Raw genomic sequence first — 27,147 nt, 5'->3', positions numbered from 1 at the left:
TGGAAACCGAAGCAAGCTCAGGGGTTCCAGAAAGAAAACACACACGCTAAAACAATAACAACCGCCGCCGCCGCCACCACCGGGCAGCTACCCACGGCGTGGGCTCGGGCTCTGTCTCTCCCTTCTGTCTACTTCGTTTTTTCCTCCCCACTCGCAGCAGGACTGAGCTCAGGCCATCCGGTCCACGGACACAGCGCCCCCCCGCCCGCCTCCCTTCCCCTGGGGTGCCACTGTCCCCAGCCCCCAAAGAAACAGGCCGGCGGGGCCAGACAGCGCCAGCAGCTCGCCGCGGACCCGCTGTCCTGCGCCGGGGAAACTTGGCTAGGGAGACGTGGCTAGAAGGAAACTTTGGTATCTCGCAGAAACAATAGTTGGGGAAGAAGGTGTGGGCTGTTGTGTGCGATTTCTTTATTTTTCGGGAGACAGCTCCCGAGTGAGCGCGCAGAGCGAGCAAGGCAAACGCCTTCCTGGGTCGATTTCTGCTGTCCCCCGACCCCCAGATTCAGGTGGTGAGTGATGCGGTGTGTTGGGGCGGGGGGTGCTGAGAACTCCACCCAGGCCTGGCTTCCTTTTTGTATTTGTTTGTTTCATTTTTGTCACTGCCAGCCGGGTTCCCAGCCCTCCCCGGGCAGTCGACTCAGCGCCCTTACGGGGGCACGCGTGTGCGGCGTCTGCAACACCGTCCTCAGAATAATAGCTGCGAGAAGGAAAGGGGCCGAGGCAGATAGACCGACAAACAGGAGGAAACTGGGATGTTTAATGTGTCCGAACAAGTAGGATGATCAATGAGACATAAGAGAGAGAACAAGAGAGAACGAGCAGGAGAGAGAGATCCGATTGCAACGTGTCAGATCTTGCACCCCCCCCCCACCCCCAGCCCAACACAACAACAACCCTCAAAACAAAAACACCTTCGCTGACCGACACCCCGGGGCTTCGCGTTATAGTAACGGTGTGATGGCAGTGCAATTGTGCAGACGTTGCAAGACCAAAACAAGGATTTGTGTTGGGAGGTCGGTGGTGCGTTCTTTTCTTTCTCTTCTCGCCTGTTTTCTCGGAGTGCTTGGGTTGTGAGAGGTGCATCGCAGGCTGTGTAGCTGAGTCGCTGAGAGATTATTAAGGGTGTGTGTATGTGTTGGTGGAGGCGGGGGGTGCATTCATCTGAAGGATAGTTTCTGAAAAGCCAGAGCTGGTGGGGAGCTGGGTAAAGACGTGGTTTTGTTTGGTGTGTTTGCTTTTGTTGCAGGGGGAGGGGCACGATTTCTTTAGCCGTCCCCTCCCGGGTCCCAGGTCTCTGGAGTCTGTCCCGTGGCGCCGGCCCTGACTGGGGGTGCATCCAAAGAGGGCACCTTGGCAGTGTATAGCGAACCTGGCTTGCCCCCCCGCCACCCCAGCAAGGCGTATTGAGGAGGCGGCCAGAGCTTCCTTAGCGTCCTGCGTCCCCCCCTTCGCACCCGCAGACAATCGGAGACCTCCCTCCGCCCCACCCCACCCCCCCGCCGCCCTGGCCGCCGCCACCTCCTTGTTTACCCGGTGCCGGGGCTCCGGCGTGGCCACCAGTCACGTAAGCAGAAAGCCCGGCGCGCCGGGCCGGGCTGCCCCGTGTGGGGAGGGCCCGCGAGGGTCAAGCGGGGCTCCCGAGGCCGGTGAAGCCGAGGGGCTTGCTCCGGCCCCTCTCCCGAACCATCCGCGCTGCAAACCTGCCAGCCCCCCAGAGGGGCTCGGGAGCCTTAGCGCCCCAGTCAAAGTCAACTTCGTGTACGTAATCACCCCTCGGCCCCGCAGCCCCCCTCCTTCGGCAGGCTCCCCAAGGGAGTATTTTTAGCTCTCTCGGCTCTTTTCGCCACCGCTGTTTGGCTGTAAATGACGTGATGCCAACGGCCCCCAGATTTCCCCGACAGCGTGGGGCGCTGCACCGTGCCGGGCTCCGCTGCGGGGGCCCGGATCCAGGCCCTCGCCCGCTCCCCAACAGCTCACGGAGGCGGGGGGTGATCTCCACCAAACTCCAGGCGACCACCCGCCGGACCCTCCATTATCCCCGCCGCAAACTGGAGCGGCCCACGGGAGCCACTTATCTTTCCCACTCTCCTCCTCCCCTGCCAGGTCTCGGTCTCCCGGTACGGAAAACGGCGGGCCCTACATCTGTCTGGTTTTATTGGGGGCGCTTCTTCGCGCTGGCGGCGCTCGCCGTTGTTTTCTGCTGGCTGCACACAATGCCCGCGCGTCACGGCGGTCCGCGTGTGCACAGCAATAACGCGAGTCGGGGGGCGGGTCGTGCGTGCGCCGGGCTCGGGCACTGCGGGTCGCTCCGCGCGCGCGGGGCTTGTTTTGCTCCAGAGCTCTGCTCTCCGAAACGCTTACATCATTCAGTTGTTGGGGGAGGGAGAGGGATCTAGGCGTTCCGATAGGATTCCAGCATTTCCCAGGTCCCTAGTTTTTGGAAGGAAGCAAGGACCCTAGCTTTTTAATTAGTATGATGGCGTGGGGGTGCCCAGGTTTTGTTTGTTGTGCATCTTCTTTTTAGGTCACTACTGCAAAGGGCATTGCTGGCCGGCTCAGGTGCACAACCTCCCCGCCTTCATTTCAGCGAGTTCCCCTGTAATCACTTGATCTCAGTTTCTCCGCCTCCTCCTCCTCCCCCTCCCAGCTCGAGACACATGGTTTCCACATGGAGACAAACTTCTTTCCTCCGACTGGACTTGACCTAGCTGCGTGGTTCAGCCAATCCGCAGCGTCAGTCTCTTATGACGTCACGCGTTGCTGAGGCCGAAAACGAGGGGGCGGGGCGAGGATGCAGGCCAGGAAATCTCTGGGAGCTGTAGTGCCGCCAGCTGGTCCAGTCGCTTCTTAAAGGGACGCTTTTCTCCCCAGAGACTAATGTTGGCCCTTCCATTTCGTGTTCTGTGAGACCTTCCCGAGATGCACCGATCGTCCCCGGTCACGAGTTCACAAGTTCCGTTTTTACTGTTTGCAAAGTATTCACTTGGCAGGAACTTGCCTTATTTTCCATTGTAGCTAGAACTGCTTTTCATTGCCTCGTTGAGGTTTCCGTACTAGGAGTGTTCACCAAACTGTGGTCACAGCGCTGAACTATTTCCAGTAGATAGGGTGAGTTTTCTTGGGAAAGGGTTCAAATTGAGTTACTCAGTGTTGACCATCCTCGGTGAGCCAGGTAAGGGAATGTGCAGGTACACCTCCCCAAATGCCAAACAGGGATACCTACAAGTCTCGAAGGTCTCCAGAAATATTAATCATGAAGACTGTGACCCTGTTGTCACAAATTCAGAACGTAAATGTAAATAAATATACCTGTGGCATCATCACTTACATGCTTGTAGAATCCAGTGGAAGGGTGACAATTAAGGACTAATAATTAGGAAAAGATTCAGTTCCTGCTTTGGAAAAGATTAGAACGGAAAGGGAAGAAGCGGTTCACAGAGGGATGTTGTGTGCATAAAACTGGTTCACAGCTATGAGGGCAGATATGGTCTGGAGAAGAGAAACTAGCTTCCCAGTGTCTGGGGACAGTGACTTTGGAGGCGACACTTAAGATAGGGAAGGATGATTAGATGGGAGCAGAAAGCCGAGGGTGGGGTGGCTCTCTGGAGTAGATTAAAGGGGTATAGGGGTAGAGTGTTTTCCTAAGGGCTCAGACAGGCCTCACAGCAGCCTCTTCCTCCTGGTGGAGGAAGCTGCTGTTGGAGGTTGATGTTGTGTGGTGTCACTTGGCCCCACCTTGCCTTCCTGACTTAATCTCCTCTGCCCAACCATGAAACCTCTGCTCTTGTCCAGCAGGTCCACCAGCAAGCAGACTTAACAGTCATGCCTCTGTGCCTGACTCAGACTCTTCCTTCTGTTGAGAATACCCTCCTTCTCTTATCCCCTGGGTTTTCTGCATCCTTTACTCCCTCAGAAACAGGTCAGTTCCCACCTTCTCCGTGAAGCCTCCCTGCTATGTCAGCCCACTTGGCTCTGTTTCTTGAATCAGAAGAGAGGTGAGAGAATGAAGGCTTTGCAGTCACATGGAGCAGGAGCCTAGATTTCTACTCTGTTGCTTAGTGGCTGTGTGACCTTGGACACAAGTTACTTAGCCTCTCTGAGGTTCCATTTTGTAAAATGGGTGAAATGATAGCACCTCATCACTGCTGAACAACTGAATGAAGCACCGCTTTTAAACATTTAGAGTACCTGAAATATAATAGGTTCTGAATAAATAGTAACTTCTCTTGAGCTTTGGCAGTCAGTCAGTACCATGTAATTCTCTACTTGCTTCCTGTGCATTGGCTTTATCCTCACAGGGAGATTAATAGCATCTTAAGGGAAAAAATCAACTACAGTATTTCAGTATACATCACCTGTTACCTGTAGCACATCACTGGGCATACGAGTGGACACTTGATATAGATTTCTTGATTGGTTGGATCTGTCATTTCCTGGCTATGGCATGGTGATCAGGTTAGAAGGGCAGGGAACATGATAGACTTTCTGAAAACTTGGAGGAGGATTGGAAATTCTGATCTCTGGCTGCCCTGGGTTGATAAGAACAGGGCCTGTGAGGAGATGATGGGTCAGGTGTGGAGAGCTGGAACTGTATTCTGCCCTTAGTTGGGACCCTGAGAATGAAAGTTCACTGGCTTAGAAAGCAGGGCGCTGGCACGACTTACGCCAACGTGGAGGGCTTTGATTGCAAGTCACACTCCACTGGGTCACACTTCTGGGGGGGGGGCATCTTATGATGAATTCACTCATTCCACAATTGTCTATTGAGCATCTCCTATATGCGATTGGCTTTTTTCTGCCAACTCTATGGGTTGCTTTACGGTGTGGGTGGAGGAGTAGGGTTTTTAGGAAAGTTGGGTGAAGAACATTGTTAAACTGGCCCTCTATTTCCTCTGTATCTTAACTTATGTTCCTTGTATTCAACTTTCTTTTCCCCCAGATTTAAGTTGATCTCCGCCCACTGGTCAATGGCAAAGGTAGACTTTTGAGCCTATCCCTGTGACTTTCAGAGTCCCAGAGCTCCCAGAGATGTGGAAGGGGGTCTAGGGAATGGGGACAAGGCCTTTGGAAGTTAGACAAGCTGAATTCAGTCATCCCGCTTTGGGGGGGAAAGGAGATTCCATCAGCTACCAAGGGAAAGCAGCAGCTGCTCATGAATCTTTTGTCTCTCACCACATGCTGTCCCACTGGCACACCCAGAAATGGGAATTTTCATTTGGGGATGTCCTGGCAAATATCTAGAGGTGAGGGCTGGAGTTGTGGCTCTGTGGTAGAGCACTTACCTGGCATGTGTGAGGCCCTGGGTTTGATCCCCATCACCACATATAAATAAATGAATTAATTAAATAAAAGATAAAAAAAATCTAGGGGTGAAGCTGAGGAAAATGAAGGAGATTCCATTATGCAGCAGCAACAACTACCTGCATTGCATCATATTAGTACGGCTGACATTGATTGAGTACTGACTGTATACCAAGTGTACAATTAAACACTTGTCTTCTCCAGTTTTCACAGCAAGCCTGAGACGCGTACAGTTTTATTATCCCCATTGTACAGAGCAGGTAACCCAGGAGGTTGCCAGGGATGCTGGTAACTTTCCCAAAGGTCACATGGTTAGTAAGTGGCAGAGCTGAACTTGCAACGTAGGCTTCCAATTCCAGAGCCTGCGGTCTCCACTATATACACGTGTGCTCATTTTACAGCTAAGGAATGAAGTCCAGACTGGTGAAATGACTTGCTCAAGGTCACCCGGCAACGTGAAGCAGAGCTGGTATTTGGAACACCCTGATGATTGTCCAAGGTCTTCCTGCACACACCTTGCTTAGAAAAGGCTTGGAAGTGAGGTTGGCCACAGAAGAGCCAGCCAGAGAGGGTTTTTTGTTTTCCAAAGTCCGTCAAACCGCCTGGCACTAACTCAAGTTTAGGGCTCCTAGGAAACACCACCCCCTCCTGTGCTGCCTTTTCCAAGTCTGTCCTCTGGGCATATTAGAGGACTTGGGGCTGTTGCTATGGTACTGGGGCCAACAGCAGGTTCATCAAAAGCTGGGTCTTTTGCCTTTAAAAAAAAAAAAAAAAAAGCCGGGCCCTGCAGAAACGAATTGGGAATTGGCCACAAAGATTTGATCAGTCATTGTGGCTTTTTCTGTTTTAGATCCCCCTGCCTCCCCACTCCACCCCCTCCTCCCTACCGCCACTGCTTTCTATAAATACAGTTGGATAAATATTGATTTAAACTGGGTTTCTGGAGGAGAAGCACATGCTTGCCCTGGCTTGGTCTTCACTTAGATACCACCAGTATGTCAGACCTGACACACCTCACCCCCGACAGCCCTGGCTTCCAAGTGACCCGCTTTGGGGAGGTGAGTTGTGGTTTTGTGGCTTTCGGGGTTAAAAAAAAGAAAGAAAGAAAAGAGAGAGAGAGAGAGAGAGAGAGAGGGAGAGAGAGAGAGAGAGAAGGAAGGAAGGAAAAGTAAAAAAGCAATAACCCAGCAAGAAATTAGAATCTTTTTGCAGTGTGAAGCCAGCAATTCGCAGCAGGCAGGAATGGGGGAGGCTTATGGTAGTCTGCCTTCTGTACCATCCTCTCCCTTTCCCATTCTTTCTTCCTCTCAATTTTGGGTTTCATGTTTAAAGGAGGCAGGTGGTAGAACAGAGCATCAGAACCAGAAGGAGCCCTTGAGGTCACAGAGCTTCTATACCCTTTCTGTACAGGCAAGGAGGTAGGGGCCCAGAGAGGGACAATAGGTCACTCAAGGTAACACAGCAGAGACAGAACCAGGTCCTTCTGTGCTGTGTTCCCTCCTGCCTGACATGAGAATGGGTCACAGACAGAGCCCCAAACAGCTTTTGTTTTACAGGTCAGGTGCTCATAAAGTCAGCAATTCTCCAGCCTGGTTTTCTGATCCCAGGGTGTGTCTGGTTATTGCTGAGGTCATTGCAACATTCTCAATGGTCTTTCAAAATGAAGCTAATTTGAATTTGCCATACTTAGAAAAATATTTTCTTTTACATAGGGGATGGGGAGGAGCCAGAAGGTGGTGACAGTAATGGCAGGGCTACCCCAAATCCTAACTGTGAGGAGGAGGAATTCAGGTCTTCCCAGGGGCCTCCTCCTGAGGATAGGGGGAGTACAGAGCTCACACTGAGGCAGGGTAGGGGTTGGGGGATCGGAAGAGAATCTAACTTCAGTTCTTCAGGACCCGACACCTGCTATCTGATTTTTCTGCTAAATTTAAGGGAAGCAAGTGTCTTTGATATCATTGTCCCTAGGGAGCCTGGCCAGAGCTGTTAAAGCTGTCAACATCTGACTTGATTTCTCAACTAAATTAATGGGCTTTTGCCATCATTATTCTGAGCTACAGGCTCCTCCTCTCTCTCATCTTGCAGAATGATGTGCTGGGCCCCTTGTGAAACATTTTGAAAGTTCAGGTGACCCTTGCTTTGAGCAACAAATTTCCAGGAAATATATGCAAATAGAATCCCTTTTTTTAAAAAAACTTTAGATTAGAAATATTTTCTTGAAAAGGTTGTTGCAACAACTTCTTTGATAGATTATAGAATTATGTTGCATGCCAGTATTCTCTAAATTTGTTCTGTGCACTTGTTTGCTCTTTTAGTCATTAAACTGGTATTTAAGGAGCATATATGTGCTAGGTCCTGGCAGTATTGCCCTGTCCTCCTGGAGTGTACACTCTATCCCAGGGCTGGGCTTTGGAAATTCGGTTGTCTTATCGTGAGCCCCAACAGTGTGGAATGGCATTTGACTTAGGCTTCGTGTGTTTGGTCCTGACCATCAGCACAGACAGGATAAAAACTTATCCTGGATTTCCAAAAGGAGTAATTCCTTTCCTTGCCGCCCACCCTCTGTAGCCCAGTGTTTTAACATATTTTGCATTTTGGGGTTTGTCCTTGTAATTTCTACAGACCTGACTTCAACAACAACAACCACAAAAAAAAAACCTGCCTGAGCTTAGGAAACCAAGTACCATGTAAGTAGCCTTGTAAATAAACACATTCCGCTCTCTGTTCTTCACAGATGGAGCCTCCTGCATTGGAGGAGTGTCTGCTCCACTTACTAAGGAGCCCACTCTCCCGTCCGTTCGGGATGCCTTTGGTCACATACCTCTAATACCCAGCTCCAGTGTCTGCTAAGGATATTTAAACACAGTGAAATTAGAAAAATAAACACTTTCCCGAGGGAGAAGGAGATTGGGAAATTCAAACTTAGGCCCCAAAGTGGGACCTGGATTTCCTACTATCTGAAATATTTTATTCTGTTTCTTACTGCCATTAGCAAGGACACCGGAGCAAAGATGATTTGGGACTAGGTAGGCTGTTGTATTGAAGTGGAGGGCATACCCTGGGCTGAGCTGTTTCTGGCCATGGGTGGCAAGTGGGAGCTGGTATGGCCTTTGATTTTATTTCTTTCGGGTCCAGAGTTACCTTCTGGGGTCCCTGTGCCATCTCCCTCTTAGCTCCACAATAGCCTGACCATCCCTATCCTGTTTCTTGGCTCCCAAACCTCTGAGTACGTTGCATATAATGCTCATTCTTTGTACCAGATGTAAACTTTAGTTCGATGCAACACAAAATTTGCTTGGTGCTTCTAAAGTGAAGCACGTATGGCTTCCAGTTCTAGTTGTATATTCCAGTTCAAATATTAGCCGAATAGAAACCAATAAACAATTCTATTCTGTCTCCTGGGAGTCTGATAACCCGTTCCCAAGGGGGCTGCTGACAAGTGCAATCTCTTCTCTGTTTTTCAAAGGAATAGTGACAATGGGCCCCCTTTTACTGGGCATTTACTATATGCCAGCTCAGTGCTAAGTGCTTTAAATGAAATCCTTTAATTTCATTTATCTCTTTGAATATCCAAGAGGCAGGTGCTAAAATTACCCTCATTTTATAGAGGAGGAAAGCCTTAGCTTTCCCAAGGCCACATGCTAACCACAGTGGAGCTGAGACTCAAGTCCAGGTTCTTCTTCCTTCGTTAAGCTCTGGGAGAAGCCTCAGGGAACATGAAGTTAGTAAGAGGCAAGAAATAGAATCTGGAATGTTGGAAGTCCAGGCTGAGGGTCCCTTGGGGACGCCTCCCTGGAGTGACTTCCTTTTCTCCCTGCTCATCCTAGGGCAGAGAAAAGGCAGCCAAAACCTTTCTGGGCGTTTCAGGGACTGACACTGAAGTCCTTTCTCTGAAGGATGATGGTCTAGGGTGTTGCTGCTTGCATGTGCTGTGCCACCTTGCCCAGCAGCCCCTGGGGAACTCACCCAACCAGTAGGGCTCCTGTGGCTTTGCATGTTGGGCTCTCAGGGCTGTGATTCCACACCCTGTCAGGCTGCACTAGGATCCCGGAGGGCGCTGAGCTTGCAGGGCAACTGGGCTGGCCTGTGCTTCGAGCCAAGGGCTTCTGGAGAGAAGCGGGAGGAGAGAGGCAAGTGTGAGCTGCAGAGATGAGCTGGAGACCTCCGGCTGCCACTGTGACAGTGTGGACCAGGTGGTTCCTGTCAAGTGATGTAGGTGCAGCCAGCCTCCTCTTCTCCCAGAACAAGATCTAGGAAACAAGAGTGATCTTAAGTATAACCAGGTTCACGTTACTCACTTGTTTAAAGCCCTTCAAAAGTTTCTTTTCTGTGTCGCTTAGAATAAAATCTAAACTTCCTGCTATGACTTCACCTTTGCTTTTTAGACAGCGTGTGGTTCTGGGGGTTGGCAGCCTTGGCATTCCCCAGAAGCTTGTCAGACACAGGGCTCCCAGGCCCCACCCCAGACCTGCTGAATCGGAATCTGCATTTAACATCATTCTCGGACATTTGTGTGCTCCATAAAGTTTGAGAAGATGTCCTAGACAGCCTCTGTGACCCCCCCAGAATCCCTCTCATTAAAGCTACCTCCCTCTTTATCATTTAACCCTTGGTCAGTCTAGTTATCACAATTTACAGTTATTTTACTTGCTTATTATGAGTCTGTCCGACAGGGACCAGAAGTAGTTTAGTTCGTTATTCTGTCTTTGGCATCCTAGTGGCCAGCATATGATAGATGCTTAAGGAATATAAGTTGGATGAATGATGAATTTTCTGCCTTTAACTTTCTGACCTAGTATTTCTTAGCAAGAGAGCTATTGGTGGGACAGTTCTTGTGCAGATTAACGTGGAATACTACAAAACTTAACATCCTTGGTTCCCATGACTGAATTCCACTGGAACCCTCTAGTCATTGTGATACTTAAACATTTCTAAAGCTTCCTGGAGAAATAGGATTTTCCTTTGTTGAGACCATTAGACTAACCAATTTTCTCTTACCAGCACCATGCACGTAGTCAGTTTTGTTTACTCCAACAGCTAGAGGGCTGATGGAGACATTCGTTCCAGACTCTCTGGAGAGTCTCAGTATCCTAGGATCAGAATGCTAGAGCTGGAAGAGAGGGTGAGATCACCCATGTCTTCGGACAGACAAGAGTCTGGTGTTTTTACTATAAATGCTGCACCTGAGGCTGTGCACAGGCACGAGCCAGTAGGGGCTGGATGTGTGATTTAGTGCCCAAGAACTGCCTGGGCCTAAGAGTAACCTCTACAAGTTTGTGCCACCTGAAAGCAGGTGGTGCTGCCAAGAGGTGGGGGCAGGGCCACTCTAGGCCAGCTCCTGGCAAGGAGGAAGGGTTACCCAGGGCGGTGGCAAGAATGTGGGGCATCCTCTTAGGAGCCACAGAAAGTCTCTGGCAGTCTTTTTATTTTTTACAGCTTTAAAATCAAGTTGCATCTAACTTTGAAAGATTAGATCATTACAATACTGAAACCTGATAAATGCAACACGAAGGAAAACTAGTTTATTCTTGCTTTTGAATATAGATGCAAAAATTCTAAACAAAATATTAATGTGTGGAATTGAGCAGTGCTTCGGAAGAGTAACATACCATGTGTGACCAGATCATTGCCAGATATGGCTGAAAGTCACGAAATCTACCAGTATAAACAATTACAGACACAGATGACAGGAGAATAGTATGTGGCTACAGTGGCAAATGACAAAAAAATCATTTGCCAAAAGTATTTGGGAGGCATTCCTAATGGAGGCAAATACTTGATACAACAAAAGCTTGCTTATCTGTGGTGGGTGGTCTTTTAATTAAAGTGGCATAGTGAGCCCAGGGTTGTGGTCATCACCAGGAGAGAATGAGTTATTCTGGGAGTAGGCTTTTCTTAGGGAAGAATGAAACTTGAACAGAAAACCAAAGCAGCTTTCAGATTCTTTTGGAATGTAACTCGATCTTGATATTTAAAGGATTGGGGCTCCACAGGTTTAAAAGATCAGACTTCTTGCGCCATTTTAGTTTAACTCCCCCTTTAAACATGGATCAACCAGAAGAAGAATTATGGAGATGAGAAGAGAGCGTGGGGTTTAAGCTTGGGTTCTAACCTTTCTCCATCAGTTTGATAGTCGGCTCTGTGGCCTTGGGCAAGTTACCATACCTCTCTGAGCTTCAGTGCCCTCAAGTGAAAAATAGAGACTGGATTGAGAAATAAGTTCAGTAATATACACTTCTATGACATAAACCATGAACCCATTTGGGTGAACATTCACTTGGCACAGCCTCAGCAAACCCTTTCGGAATCCCTTACCAGTTGCACCCTAGCATGACCCCAAGTGGGGTGCTCTGGAATAAGCAAGCCAGTTACATGTACATATTAACTGAGTCCTGCAATGCAGATTTCTTCTTGGACCCAAGTTCATGCAAGAAAAAGGAAAGGGACATTCAAGAGATTAATACATCCATTACAATCACTGAAATAGGCTGCTGAAATAAGGGGCTTTTAATAAATGGAAGAAGCCTTTTCCTATGAGAAGAGTTGGGTCAGGATGGAAGTCAAGTGCAGCTGTTTGAGCCTTTGCCAGTGGTCTGATCTCACCAGAAAAACTGGAGTTAAAAAGCAACAAACTTCCAGATTCAGCGATCTCAGATTAACACTGCCCTCCCCCCCTGCCGCTGCCCCCTCCCCACGTCCTTTCCCTTTCTTCCCATCTGGGGCACCTGGGGAGCTTGGTGCTTTTCCGTGTGGTTGGGATGTCAGCCGGCAGCCCTGGCGACCAGAGCCCTGGGAGGAGGCAGCCACCTCTCGGGTTTAGCATTACGTCATCCCTTCTAGACCCAAATTTATCTCGGCTGCACACAGACCCGCAGCTCTGAGCTGCCGCTGACTCGAGGAGAGCTTACGCATGAAGTTAGGCAAGGCTGACTCACTGGGCAGAGGAAGGGTTTCTTCTGCTCTTCACGTTTCTGGGCCCCGGGGGAAGAGGAGGGGAGGAGGCTGTGGTCTCATTTTTGGGGTGGGGGAAGGAAAGATATCTAACTGTTAGGGTTCTCATTTAGGACCTCAGAGCTTACCCTCCCCTGTGGACAACCTTGATTATTTGAAAACCTCCACCCTTCAAGATAATTGCAGAAAACGGTGCCTACATGGCTAAGCACTTTGCAGATCCAGGGAAATGGTCTGAAGTACCAAGTGCCAACAGGGTGACTTTGGACTTGCAACTTAACCTCCCTCTCCATCTCTCCTCTCTGCAGAAAAGATACATCAGCCTTCATTGTTATGAATTTGCAATAAATCACTTGGAAATTTGCATTTAGTAGACTATACAGGGGTGGGGGGTGGAGAGGAGAGGACCCCAAAGAATTGAGAGCTTCACCTACTCTCTTCAGAAGGCAGGTTGTCCCCATCCAGGCTGTGATCATTAAAGGGCTGGAGGACTCTGGAGAACTTTTTCCATTTTTGAAGGAGTTCCCAGAGAGAAATACTTTAGGGAGAGGACAGAATCACTGGTAAGATTCCAGGCTCTTTTTGCCAATAGATTTTGGAAGCCTTCCCCTTCCCATTTGTCCATCTACATTTGCAGTGCAAGCTGCGTTCATCTGAGCAAAAGAAGAGCGTGGTTGTCTCCGTGTTGCCCCAGACCGAAGCTGGTGTTCAGGGTGGTTTGTGGGTAGCATCACTCTCTGGAGGATGATACCCAGCGCTTTTTACTGTGGGAGGCCCTGGTGGCCATGCAGAGCCTTCGGGGGCGTCCAGAGCAGGGAGAAGGAAGCGGCTCCTAGGTTGTTGCTCGAAAATGCTGGAGATGTCTGTGCATAAACCAGCCCTTCACACTGCCCTCTGCCCACCATCACCACTACCTCTCCTCTTCTTCACCATGCACTGGTGGCCTTTAGCCTTTGGGTGACTCTCATGCTGTTTTCCATCTCCTCATCTGCCTCTTGGCCATAGCTTTTGAGAAAAGGCTGCAAATTCACCCTAAGGTCAACTTCCAAGGGCCAGGCATGGGCCCCACATATCTATCTAGCTTTCTCTTACTAATGTGCTCTGGCTCTATGATCTGTGGAATTAAACCCATCTTGAATTAATGTGTATTTTCAGGTTTATTACTCTTCTTGATTGCATATCACGTAGATTTACTTGCCATTGGGTAAAGTAAACTTTCATTTGGTATAAAACTGCCTCCTTCAAGTTCCTGGGATAGCCTTTTCCAATTGAGACTCCAAAACTTTATAGTGCTTCTGGAAATGGTAGAAACAAACTTTCAACTGAATAATTTCTGCCCTCAACTAACAGATGTTCTGAGTGGCATTTTAAACCATTTCTTGCCACCTCTACCTGACACATTCCTTGTTGAGGGTATAGGATGGTTGTTACGAACACCCAGTGGGAGAGCACAGATCTGAAGTGACCTAGCCAACAGCTGAAAAAGCACAATCCCTTTTTCAAAGCCTTTAAGAAAATTCCCCTGTGGCTTATGAACACCTCTCATTTTGGGTCTCCCTGAATTTGATGTAACATCTGCTTCTTAAATGTTGTGCCAAGTGTAACATTTAAATGGGCTAGCAGAATTTTGTGGCTCGTGACCTCACTGGAGATCTTGTTCACTTTAGGGGGGGAAAAGAGGGAGAGGGTGTTAAAATGCAGCATGAAAGCATGAGACTCATAACATTTTTGAGAGGGTAAGGTATCCATCCCAACATGATATTTACTGCAGTAGCCAGTGGTATGACCACAGGGAAGGGGGAATTCTCCCCTCACCAAGAGCTTCCTGTTACTTTGGAATGTTCACCAGCAGTTTTAAATAGAGTGGGGAGATGTTATGGATGTATTTACACAGTTCCTAGATCATCTGGCAGTTCCAACCCTCTTGTCCTCCTCTCTCTAGATAGTTGTTCTGAATTGGAGGTGATTTTATGTCTCAGGAGATCGGGGTAATGTCTGGAGGCATTTTGGGGTGTCATGCTTGAGATGTGGTGGTGTGCTACTGGCATTAGTGGGTAGAAGCCATGGATGTTGCTAAACATCCTACAGTGCACAACAGAACCCCCTGCTCGTCCAAGAAGGAATGGCAGTAATGTCAAGATTGAGAAACCTGATCTGGCATGGAGGATTTGTTAGATGAAGAACTTGGGAAGAGTGGTAGTGAGAGCTTTTAATGTGGTCTCTGCTTCTTCAGCCACTGCTTTAGGTTACCTTTTTACCTCTTCCTCCCTTCAGCCTCATAGCTTCCATTTGAGTGCCTAGTACATGCTGAGTATTGAAATTATTTCATTTACTCTTCACAATAAGACTGCTAAGTATATATTCTCCTTGAGAGCAGCATCCAGTACACATTGGTTCAGTGCTGGGCATATGGCAGGACTTCAACATAATGGGTAAGTGGAGGAATTATATCCATTTTATACATAAAGAAAGTGAGGTATGCAGAGTTCATACAGCTAACTGCCGAAGTAGCACGGCCCAGAACTGATCTGAACTTGGTGTTAACTCCAGCACCGAATCACATACCCACTGAATTATAGCCTTCTCTTGTGGCACCAGAATGGGTTTACTGGTGTTTGAAAGCACTAATTAAGGACTGAGGAAAGATAAAGTTAACTTTTTGTTGTTGTTAAACCTTCTTGTCTGTGGAAGTTGAGGTGGAAGCGGAGCCTCATGGAAGCCCTCTCCAGTTCGGATGAAATGATCCCTTATTTTTGAACAGTGATCTTGACTTAAATGTTTTTGCTGTGCTGTTCTTGCAACATATTGCTTTCCTCATTTTGTAGACAAGGAAACTGAGGCACATAAGTTACATCAGAAAGTATTAAGTAGTAGAGAACTGGAATGCGGCAACTTTGGATAAGGAATACTCCAGTCCTTGGGCACCGGCGGACAGTGGCTGAGAAACGAGCCACCTCGGGAGCAGAGAGCTCGCTCAAATCCTTCCCGCTCTGAAGCAAAGCCCTGGCAACTTAGTCTTTCCACCCTCCAGGGAGAAAAGGAAACATACGAGACTACATCTCCCAGCGGCCATTGCGGAATTCCGCAGGGCGCAGGCCCACTGAGGCGGCAGGCGAACTACGACTCCCGGCATGCTGTGGGCGGGGCGTGACTACACTTCCCAGGGGGCAGAGGAAGGGGCGGGAGGAGGCGGGCCGCAGCGCTGCTCCCGCCCCTCCCCCGTGCTCGCGCGGAGAGGTAAACAAACCGCGCGCGGGCTGCAGGCTGCGCGGCGGGCGCGGCGGGCTCGGCGGAGGCGGCGGGGGCGGCGGAGAGCGCGCCGAGCCGCGGCCGGGCTGGCCCGCCCGCCCGCCGCACATGTCCCGGGGCGGCGCGGGGCTGTAGCCGCCTGCGGCGCCTCCTGTCGGCCAGGGACGGGAGCGCGGAGGAGCCGAGTCGCCACCCGCGGTGCCCATGGAGCGGGTGCGGATGATCAACGTGCAGCGCCTGCTGGAGGCCGCCGAGTTTTTGGAGCGCCGGGAGCGAGGTAACGGCTGGGCGCCGCTGCCTGAGCCCGCGCGCTTCTGCTCCGCGTGGAATGTGCGGTGCAGCTGGTGAGGAGAGGCGCGCGCGTGAGGCGAGGTGCGCGCGTGAGTGGAGGTGCGCGCGCCTGCGAGGGGAGGTTCGTGTGCCCAGAGGTGCTGGCGAGTTCTGAGCCGAGGTCTGGGAGGACGACACGTGGGAGGGCAGCAGCCGTGCGTGAAGGGAGGCGCGTGTGGGCGTGCATTTCTGCTCCGAGGGTGGGGCGGTGCGGGAGCCCCGGCTGCAGGGCCGGAGCCGCGGGGCGGGCCAGCTGGCAGGGCGACCCGAGGCGAGCGCGGCCGCAGTGGGGCCGGGAGGGGCGTCTATGGACTCGGGCGGCCGCGCCAGGAAAGCGGGCATGGGGGGCGCGCGCCGAGACGGGGCCCTGCGGGGTGGGAGGCGACGCCAACACCGAGAGCGGGAATCCTGGCGTCGGGAGGGGGGAAGCCCCTGAGTCTCGGCCGGTGAAATACTGGGAGGACACCGGTGGGGCGTTGGGAGACCCTGGAGCATGAAGAGTTAGTGGGGAGTTCTGAGGGGAAACCACGGGGGTGGCCGGTAATGGGTCTGGGAAATGCGGGGGTTTGGTCAAGAAGAGCTCTAGCACAGGAGGAGGCAGGACTGGGTTTGAGGACCGTCGGGCGGGCTTGAGTCGGCAGGAAGGAGGCTCCGGCCAGCACGGGGTCGTCTTCTAGCCGGGGAGCGCCGGTCCTCAAAGCCCATGGCTGCGGGGACCCTGCATGTGTGCATCTGGGGATGTCTGTTCTGAAGTCTCTTTCTCTCGCTCTCTTTAGAGTGTGAACATGGCTACGCCTCATCATTCCCTTCCATGCCGAACCCCCGGCTACAGCATTCAAAGCCCCCACGGAGGTTGAGCCGGGCACAGAAACACAGCAGCGGGAGCAGCACCACCAGCACTGCCAACAGGTAGCACGCTAGGAGGGAGGGAGCACAAACCCGGAGGTGCCGGTCCTACTGACCTGTGGTTTTCCTCTAATGCCAACTCTGTAGCAATACAAAATGGGTTTCTTATCACTTCCCTGGGGACTTGGCACTTTAAAGTAATAAGGTCTAGGAATCATAGCCTGGCTTTGTGCAGAAGAGAAGGCATAGAATATAGAAAGACAGAGTTCTCGTTGGGACTGTTAAGATGAGAGGTCTCTGATTGAGCTGACAGCAAGTCCAGAGACTTGGCAGCATGAGTCCATGCGTGTAGCCACATGCCAAAAGTAATCTTGGGCCAGCTTTCATTTTTCTTTCCAAGTTTAAGATGATCCAAGAATAAATTTTAAAAATCAGAAACAGCTCTGGCAGGATATAAAGCAGAATCAAGGGCATTGTTAAAGAAATAAAAATATTTAGGTAGAAAAGGAAGTTAGTGGGCATGGTCTGTTTTGTTGTTTAAGGCAGAGGGGAAAGACCATGCTGTGGAAGTTTTGCATTATTTAATGATAAGATTGGATTGGTAAGGGAGCTCTAATGCAAAAAAGACAAAAGATGATTTTTCTTCAAGTAGATAGCTCTTTCAGAATATGCTTATCTAGATGCATTCAGACATAATTGACTTCAATTTCTGAAGATTTTTGGTGGTGTCTGGCTGTCTCTTCATTGTTTTTGTTCTGGGAAGCCAGTGACTCCCAATGCTTAATCTCATGAAGTTTTCAAAAGTTCTTCATTTTATTTATTTATTTATTTTGGTACTGGGAATTAAACCCAAGGGCACTTTACTACTGAGTATATCCCAAACCATTTTTATTTTTTTATTTTGAGACTAGGTCTCCGTAAACTGCTGGGTCTCCCTAAGTTGCAGTTCCTTCATATACTTGTATACTCCTTCATATACTCCTACCTCAGCCTCCCAAGTTGCTGGGATTATAAGTGTGCACCACTGCTCTCAGCTTCAAAAGTAATTTCTTAAAACAGTTACTACCTTTTCCATCCATAAGAGGAAGTTAAATGAGACCTTTATTTCTGATTTCCTAAACCTAGAAAACATAGAGAATTATTCATTTTTTGGGGTGGAGCAGAGTGAATTGTGAATAATGGAGTTTCCCTGAGGTTTTGGGGAACTCCATTCACGTGGTTGGGGAGGGATGTTGAGGAGGGAACAGTAGGAGATCTTGATGCAGAAAAACCTGAGGGTTCTAGATAACAGAGCATGAGGTTGGATCTTCCCACTGTACTTTTTAGATATCACTGAGGCAAAACTAGGATTTGTTCTTCTTCCTTTGATTTGCCTTTAGAGCTGCATGTTTCCTTTTTGACTTCTTAAAACTATTCTGCATTTTTTAAAACTTAATTTTTTAATTACAAAAATAGCCCTAAGTTTAATATTTTGTATTTATGTGTTTTTGAATCTAGAGGATTTGGTGTCATATAGTATGTGTGAGGTGAAACTATGTAGTATGATACACACCATTTAAAAATATAAATTTAAGGGCTGGGGATATAGCTCAGTTGGTATAGAGTGCTTGCCTTGCAAGCATAAGGCCCTGGGTTCAATCCCCAGCACTGCCATCAGGAATTAAACCCTTTTTGGGAATTAATGTGTGCTTCAAGCTTCAATTCATATGTAGATTAGAACAAAAAAAATTTTTTTAAACTTGAAAATTTGGGAAGAGTACCATATAGGAAACCAGACCTAAGTTCTGTCATGCTGTATTAAGTCTATCAGAAATCAGATATATATGATCTCATTACATTTCTTCTCTGTCCCTCACTGTTTCCATCTGTAAAACAAGAGGATGTATGATATTCACCAAGGTCCTCCTTTCCCCTGAAGTTCTATGACTGATTTGTCAACAGTATTAGAGATTAGTTAGTATAATATAATAATATATATTCAGTATATCACCCTGTCATTGTGCATATGTCATTTTTTACTAGCAACTCAAGGATTACAGAGGCATAAATAAGACATTTCTGGATTTTACTAATTATGTTATAGGTCACTAATAGGAAAGTGTAATTTAGTTTTTTTATTTGTGCTCAGTTTAGGGTTTGACTAAGTGGTGTTTTTCTTTCATGCTAGTATTCCTCTTCAGTACTACAGTATTCATTACTGTGTTTTAGCACTGCCTGTTAGAAAGTTTGTGAAATTATAAACATGCTGTATTATTTGGGTAGTATACAAGGGAGAATACACATACATTGACCAATTAAGACTAAAGGGAGTAATTTTTTCATGGGAATTTTAAGTAGGAAGAATAAGATTTTAGAATGTATTTTCTTAAGGTCCACAATTTATGTAGTTTAGGCTATGGCATATGCAAGAGAATTAGTATTTTAAAGTGAAACACTAGAAATTATTTTTCCTAAGCCATTTATTTAAAAATGTCTGCTCCATGGAAGTACAGAAACTAACTGAAAATTCCAGTACTGGAGTGTTCAGGAGATCCTTTTGTAAAGGGGCACTGTAGGTTTCCTATTAACTAAGCTTATTGTTGGATTTAATAGAAATTTTTTTATACTGGTTACATAAAACAGAAAGATGACTTTTAGAAATGTATGTTTATTATCTGAAACAAAGAAAGGAATGATAAGTGTATGTGTCATATTTTTTTCTAGATCAAAAAGCTACTTGTGTATAAGTGGCTACTCTTACTATACATCTGAAACAACGATATCCTATGTCATAAAACGGCTTTTGTGACAGGCATGGTGATGCATACCTGTGATCACAGTGATTGGAGGCTGAGGCAGGAGGATCACAAGTTTGAGACCAACCTCAGCAACTAAGCAAGAAAGACCATATCTCAAAAGAAAAGAAAAAAAAAAAAAAAAAAGAAAGAAATGGGGATGTAGCTCAGTGATCAAAACAAAAAAACCCCAACACTTGTTTCTCTGACATTGTAGCATCTTTAAGATGTAATGAATGGTGGTTGACTTTATTTGCCTAATGTTCTCAGGTATATTATGGTATTCCTAATGCAGAGTGATATTTTATAGATTAATGCTGAGGATTAGTTTACTCATAATAAAATTTCTAAGCCTCCTTTTCCCTAAATCTTGAAATCTTTTCATGAAGCACAAAGGAGAGAAAACAAATGATATAATGTGATGTTACCAATGTGAACCTTGGATATCCTATTAATTTTTATCTGACAATTGGGAGGTGAGACCTATAATATATAATTATTTTTTAAATACATGCTTGATTTCACTGTAATCCTGGTCACAACTTTCCAGTACTCTTCCTAAAATCAACCTTGCTAAGATGTGACTGCCACTAGAGAATCTACAATAATTATCTGGCTCATTGGGGAACATCAAAACTCAGATTCTCAGCTTTATTGTTTTGTCCCACAACTAAAAACTCTTGAGATCTATCATTTTTAAAATGCTAGTCCTGATATTTCTAAATATCTCTAGAATCTGGCTTCTTTTCTCTTAACTTCTTTGCTATCCTAATTTCAGCTGTCATCTCATAACTGCTGTAACCTGCTCCTTGATATCCTCACAACCACATTCTCATGAATTCTATCAGTTGACTTTCTTCCAGTTCTTTTAACATATCACATTTCCTTTTACCTCAAGGTCTTTGCACATACTCTTATGCCCTGCTGACGATAATTTTTCCTCCCTCTTTGCCAAGTTATCTCTATCTAATAATACTCTTCCTTCAGTGATTATGACTTCCTCAGGAAAGCCATTCCTCATTTGCCAGGGTAGATCAGATCTTTACATACTTAATGGAACCCCCACTTTTCCTTCATAGGGTTCGTCACATTCATAGAAATATAGTTATCTGAATATTTTGTAGATTTGTGATCCATTTATTGGACTAAAAATCCATGGAGATAGGGATTGAGTCTTTTCTGCTTAAACATTTATCTTTACTACCTATACCAGTGCTCTGTACACAGTAGGTGTTTTCCAAAGAATGGAAGATTTTCCAACTCCAGGTAGGCTGTCTTAAATGAAAACTGAGTGTATTTTTTTTTTTTTTTTCTTGCTGAGTACCATATTAGATTGGGAAGAGAAATGATGGAAGAAAATTCAACATCTGCTGCTTTGGCAGGCTTTTTGATTTTACTTTGTGTTCTAAGAGCTGTTAATACATTTGGAAAGAAAAACATCATACAGTATTTGAAGAATACAAATCTCTAAATTGCAGGTTCTTTTAACTGTTTTATAAAAAATGTATTATAGTAGACTACAGAAAGCTACACTTCATTTAAAGAACATTAACTGCCATACTATGGTATCAGAATAAAGTGATATCAGAAGAACCAGAAGCCTGTCAATATTGGCATGGGAATTATGAAAGAGAGTTAGTATGTTAAAATGAAACCTCAAAGTTATTTCTCCTTAGCCTAAATGGAAATTTCCTTGAAGTTTCTGTTTCATGGAAGTAGGGAAACTGACTGTAAAATTCCAGTACCTGGGATATTTGGAAAATGGTCCATTTGTGAGGGGATGCTGGCAATATTATGACCCTGTGACGCATCTATAGTAATTGCATTGTTTTGAGCAGACCTGGAAAGTTGTAACCAGTTTATGGTTGCATTTTTTTTTTTTTTTTTGGTGGTACTGGGATCGAACTCAGGGCCTTGTGCTTGCGAGGCAAGCACTCTACCAGCTGAGCTATTTCCCCAGCCCCTATGCTTGCATTTCAATTGATGAATAATTTTTTTTCTCTTTAGTGTCCTGTGGATACTAAAGAATCTCATGATGTCAGCAGTTCCACCTACTCAGATCCAAGGACATTAAACAAACACATACTTTTCCTATTGCTTGTAAGGCTTTGGTTTAACTTTTCTTAAATAATAAAGAAATGTTTTTGTCTTATTTAAAAGAATTTTATTGTTATGTTTTCAGCGTTATATTCCTTTTGGCTATCTTTCTGGATTTTTGTTTTATTTTATTTTTGGCAAGGGGAGGTGGTGAATTCTTTTTCCAGGATGGTTAGAGAGGATTTTTCCAGTAGAAGTAATTTGTGATCTTTTATCTTTTGTTTTAATCCTTAAATATGTACCTGTTTTTTCATAGAAGAATTGAATAAGGACTGTTATGTGAAATTTCTACTATTCTGTTTTTTAAGTTTTCTATATTAAAAGCATAGTTTCTGAGTTCTTGTCCAAATGGGAACTCATGAAGTTTCAGGACAAAAATGGAGAATAGTAGCAATTAAACTCTTAATATTGTACGTATTTTTTCACTATTTTCTACATGTTGAGTGATGAGCATATCTTTTCAAATGTATTTTATGTTGTTTTGTCTCCCTCAAAACTGGATCCAGCGAAACATTCTTAAGAATTATTTATATGTCTCACACTAAACTAACTGAGGCTTTCCCTTAAATGCTTCATTGAAGCATAAGTTTGCTGTTGCTTCGTTTCTTATAGATATATCCTTCTACAGAGTATTGTTTGAAGGAGACGTTCATGATCATGCCCTGTAAATCAGTAGGACAGCTGCTTTTCTTCCTATTTGAGAGGACTTTTTGTTAAGATGTTGAATATATGACATAGAAAATCATAAATAATAGGGAATTACGAATTTCATCTGGTATAGTTCCTTGCTTTTTGAAGGTAAGATGTTATCACTTTTTTTATGATTAAAGTATATGTGGCCAAGGGATGGTTTAAGTGATTTGCTTAAGTACAGGTGGTGGTTGACTTTAATAGCAAGCTAGATTTTAAATAGTATATACATCATTCTAACCAGGCAAGGCTGTTGACTTGAAGAAAGCTTGCTCTTCTACATTTCTTCTTAGAAATGAAACACCATTGCTTCCTTTTAGAAATAGCATTATTCTTTTAAATTTTTTCAGTGAGGTCAGTTATTTAGATATTATCAAATCAAAGAGGTTGATCATATGCTTTGACAAAATATATTTTCAGATCCTACTTTTAGTCTGATATGATACTGATATAATTTATGTTTTTAAAACTTTCTTTTTTATCCCCCCTTAGATTTTTTTGTTTTGGTTTCCTACTTCAAAAATATGGACACTTTTTTCCTCTGTGTGTGTGCATTTATGGTTTATATAGACATTGTATTTCTCCCATCTTCATGAAACTCACCATTTAATGAAGAAAACATGTAAAATAAACATGTGAATGTATTATTTCAAAATGTGATGAGCTTCACATAGGAAAAATAGAAGATCCTATGAAGTATATAGCAGAGAACTTGATCAAACTTGATGGATTAGGGAAGGCTTCTTGGGGTTAAACATTTTGCAGTCTTGCTTTTATTTGTCCTGAGCATTTTTTTCTGTTTGTATTTACATATTTTTGGCATCGTTTAAAATTACTGTTTGATATTCTGTTTCGTGTATTATAATTTATTAAGCCAGTTTTCCATTGATAACATTGTTGTTTTCAGATTTTTTTTTTTTTAATTTCCAAACAGGTGATGATGTTGTTGTTTTTTTCAGATTGTCTTATTTTGTCACTCCAGACAAGGCTGCTCTGAACACTGTTGTATATACCTCGGCTTTTGTTCACCTGTATCTTTAGGATAAACATGAATTAGAATTGTTGGGTCAAAGGGTAGGTTCCATCTTCAATAAAAATAATAACACCTTGCATTTGATATATCACTTGTGCATAAAGTCCTTTAATATATCATCTCATTTGGAATTACAAATAATTCTGTGGTATGAAGTGCAATTATTTTCCCCATTTTTAAATTTTTATCCCTAGTGAGGTAAGAGATGAGATAAAACCCTGGGACTTGTTTCTCTGCAAACAGTTTTTGGTAATAATTTACTTTAAAATTAAGACTCAGTGACTATAAACTGAGATTTTATGTGTTTGTGCTCTGTTTTTCTGCTCTGCCAAATTCTTGAAATGTGTGTTCTCTGCCTGTTACTTTTAATGCCTTCGCTACCAGTGCTCAGTTTTTTTCTTTTAACTCTTTGCGGTTTCCTTTTTCACTAGCTGTTGAAACTGATCTCATGAAGGTAATTAGCAACCAGATTCGTTGAGCTTACGTAGAACTGTTGCTCTGTATGCTTTCCTGCCATAGAAGAGCTTATTGTATGTTATAATACAGGGCGGTAAAATGTTATAAATAGCCATTTTTATTTGTGTCAGATGGAAAGTATAGATAATAAATTGTTTATAGAAAAAAAGATTATGTTATAGGAATGCTATGGATTTGTAATCTGTACTTATCCATTGATTACCTTAAGCACATATTTAGGGAGATGTAGAGTTATAATGCTTGGAATTGAAACAGAGTTCCTTCTGTTTTATGTGAGGAAAACTAATTTCTCATAAGAAATATTTGGATTAGTACATAATTTTGTTAATGTTACTTCATACATTTCAGGGGAGTGTGTTAAGAATTTTCTTTCTATTTAGTTTATGACATTGGATAAAAGGTTTCTATGTGGTGCTTATTTCCTTGCCTTTGTCTGTTGTGGGAAGTATTTTTGAGAGTCTTTTGAAAACACTTTTTTTTTCTTTGTGGTGCTGGGGATCAAACCCAGGGCCTCACATATGTTGGACAAGTGCTCTACCTTTGAGCTTAACCTCCAGCCCTGGAGAGCACTATTTTTGGAGGCTAAGTAACTAGAAGTTTGAAATGGGCATTTCTAAACTGTAGAAGAACATAATTTTAGTCTTCAAGGAGTAGTGTATTTTGATAGAGCAACTGATGCTTCTTTATTATGATTTTGATTATTGAGATAGGTAATTTAGCATTCTCTTTTGAGAAACTAAGTAACTTTGCATTTTATATAATAAAAAAGATAGTAAATTTGTCTTGGTATTAAGAAAAAAATGAGTTTTCAGGTGTTTGATTTTGACACCACCATAGTCTCGTGTGGCATAGGATATATCTTCTAGACGGATAATAGAATTCATTGATTTTCAGACACCACAAAAACTGGACAGTGTATTGTCATCAGTACTGAGTGTATTAGAATTGGTTTTTGTATTCTTTGTTGGTAACAGTTAATGCAGTTAGGTTTACTAATTTAAAATTTAGAATTCTAGGCAAGGCTTTGCTAAGCCATTTGGTATACTTGGTATCACTTTAACATCTACCTGTTATTATCCAGTAAGTTGTCCTTTGTAAGACAGATTATTTCCCTGGAAATAGTCAAAAAGAAATAATTGATTTCATTTTTCTATAGAATCATTGCTGATTGGGTGTTTCAGTTACTAAAAGGTCAAAATTCAATATTTTTATAGAATTTGTCTACTAATCATACTTAATCTAAGAAACAGGTTATATAAATACAAGTATTTTTAAATTATATAAATTAAATAATCATATAGTTATCCAGCAATGTAAAATATGGTGTCATAATGTCTTGTTATTTAATTTCTTTCCTTAATGAGTCTTGCCTTATGTATTTTTTTTTTTTTTTTTCAAAAGATAAATGATGAAATCTGAGCTCAGTGAGGGGAGGCACTTTGTAATTTATGAGTATTGGTATTTTTTTTTTTTTTCTCGGTACCGGGGGTTGAACTCAGGGGCACTCAGCCACTGATCCACATCCCAACCCTTTTTTGTGTTTTATTTAGAGACAGGAGCTCACTGAGTTTCTTAATGCCTCACTGTTGCTGAGGCTGACTTTGAACTTGAGATCTTCCTGCCTCAGCCTCCAGAGCTGCTGGGATTATAGGCATGCACCACTGCACGAATATTTGTATTCTTTATACAGGTATTTCATAAATACTGAACAAATGAATGGTTGAATACTTTGAGCAAGATCAGAGATCTGAAGATATTTTTTGATGAAAAAATACCTTTGATACCTTTGAGACGACTTTTAGAGAAACTTGTGGTTAGTTGATTGTATGATACCGAGTATCTTTTTCTTACTGTCATTTTATTTGTAGCAGGAATACTCACTGAAGGTAACATTAGTTTTTTAAAAAAACATTTGATTGAGACCCATGTTATCAGAGATAACATGTTTCTCTCAGTTTTTTAACAAATGTGAATTTATTAAGTACCAGTATGTTGGCCATTTTCATAAGTGTGAAAAGTACCTTGGATGTTAATGACAAAGTGTAACAAGTATAAGGCACAATCCTTGAAGATGAAGATCTCCTATTCTGCATGTTCACACAAAGACACATGGAAGTGATTATAGCAGTGTTTATAGTCACCCCAAACTGGAAGCTGTCTACCACCTGATAAATGGATAAACAAAATATGGTATATTCATACAATGGAATACTTGGTCAGCAACAAAAAGAAACAAATTACTCTTATATACAACAAAGTGAATGAACCACAAAAACATATGAAAAGAATGAAATCAGATAAAGAAAAGTACATCTTGTCCGATCCCATTTTAAGGACTTTACAGAAAAGGCAAAATATAAAGACAGAAAGTAGATCAGTGGTGATCTGAGGGTAGAAATGGAGATTAATTGCAGATGGACATTTTGGGGTGACAGAAATGTTCTAAAACTGAATTTTAGTAAAGATTCCATGATGGCATAAATTTGTTAAAGCCGTTGAACTCTACACTGAAAGTGGGTAAATTTTGTAGCATGTCAGTTATACATCAATAAAGCTGTTTTTTTGTTGTTGTTGTTTGTTTTTTTGCTAAAGCTGTTTTTAAATAAGATTGTTCTTATTTATTGTAATAAATTAAGGAGAGTTTCAAACATGTGACAGATGTGAAGAACTAATGGAATGAATGAATGAATGAATAGTAAGCATTAATTCCTTTAAAACTTAAACTGATTCAGGGTGAGCAGTGGGGAGTGTTGCCTGTTGAAAGATGGTATCTTCACTTCCTAACAACTCCCAGATCAAGGAGATTTTAGCTATCTTGTGAACTTCTCGTACTTCTTTGGAGGACCACTTCTTTGGTGTAATTTTCTTAGTAAAAGTCTTTGAAAGAGTTTATAATGTTGGTTGATAGGAGTAGTGGAATACATTATTAAAATTTAGGATCAACTTGAAAAAGTGGGCTTTATATTTGTGGGTGATACTGTTAATTATGCTGCTGTTCATTTTGTTCCCAACAAGTGTTTACTGAATGGATATTTCATGCCTGATTCTTATTAATTACCATTAAGTAATATATAACAGTATGTCCAAGATGCTTCTTAATGAAGAATAGAAAGTGAACTAGTTATTTTCAATCTATTCTTAACATATGCATATAGTTTAAAAAGTCAACTACTATTAAATAACTTATAAAGAAAAATAACTGCCCCATATCTACCCATCTAATTTTTGTTTCCTATAGACTACCACTTCTAATAATTTAGTACTTTCTTCTGTCATTTGCCTTCATATTTCTAAATAAGAAGCTTATCCATATTGCATATGTATACTTTTTATGTGTCTGACTTCTTTCATAAGCATTGTCTTTTGAGATTCATTCACGTTGTTATATGTGTATTCATA

General features: G+C 44.0%; 1 protein-coding gene and 1 long non-coding RNA gene across 5 annotated transcripts in view; both read left to right on the top strand.

Moving 5' to 3' along the window:
• The window catches only part of LOC306660446, a 356,489-nt gene that overhangs the window by 263,058 nt on the left and 66,284 nt on the right, over positions 1-27,147 (top strand). The window lies entirely within an intron of this gene.
• MXI1 (MAX interactor 1, dimerization protein) overlaps positions 1-27,147 on the top strand; it is a 72,055-nt gene that overhangs the window by 879 nt on the left and 44,029 nt on the right. Inside the window, exons 1-2 of one of the 4 annotated variants that reach the window (XM_079138685.1) lie at positions 15,506-15,778; positions 16,608-16,740. In XM_079138685.1, the coding sequence (XP_078994811.1) occupies positions 15,706-15,778; positions 16,608-16,740 (206 nt within the window). In that variant the 5' untranslated portion in view covers positions 15,506-15,705. Of the gene's footprint in view, positions 1-15,505; positions 15,779-15,814; positions 15,846-16,312; positions 16,332-16,607; positions 16,741-27,147 lie in introns of those variants that run through there. The other 3 variants (XM_079138686.1, XM_079138687.1, XM_079138684.1) reach the window with 3 other exon arrangements.

This window comes from Sciurus vulgaris (assembly GCF_902686455.1).
Source record: "Sciurus vulgaris genome assembly, chromosome: 4".
Classification (NCBI taxonomy): domain Eukaryota; kingdom Metazoa; phylum Chordata; class Mammalia; order Rodentia; family Sciuridae; genus Sciurus; species Sciurus vulgaris.
The sequence above is the reverse complement of the archived record's forward strand: the minus strand, read 5'-3'. Positions and strand labels throughout refer to the sequence as shown.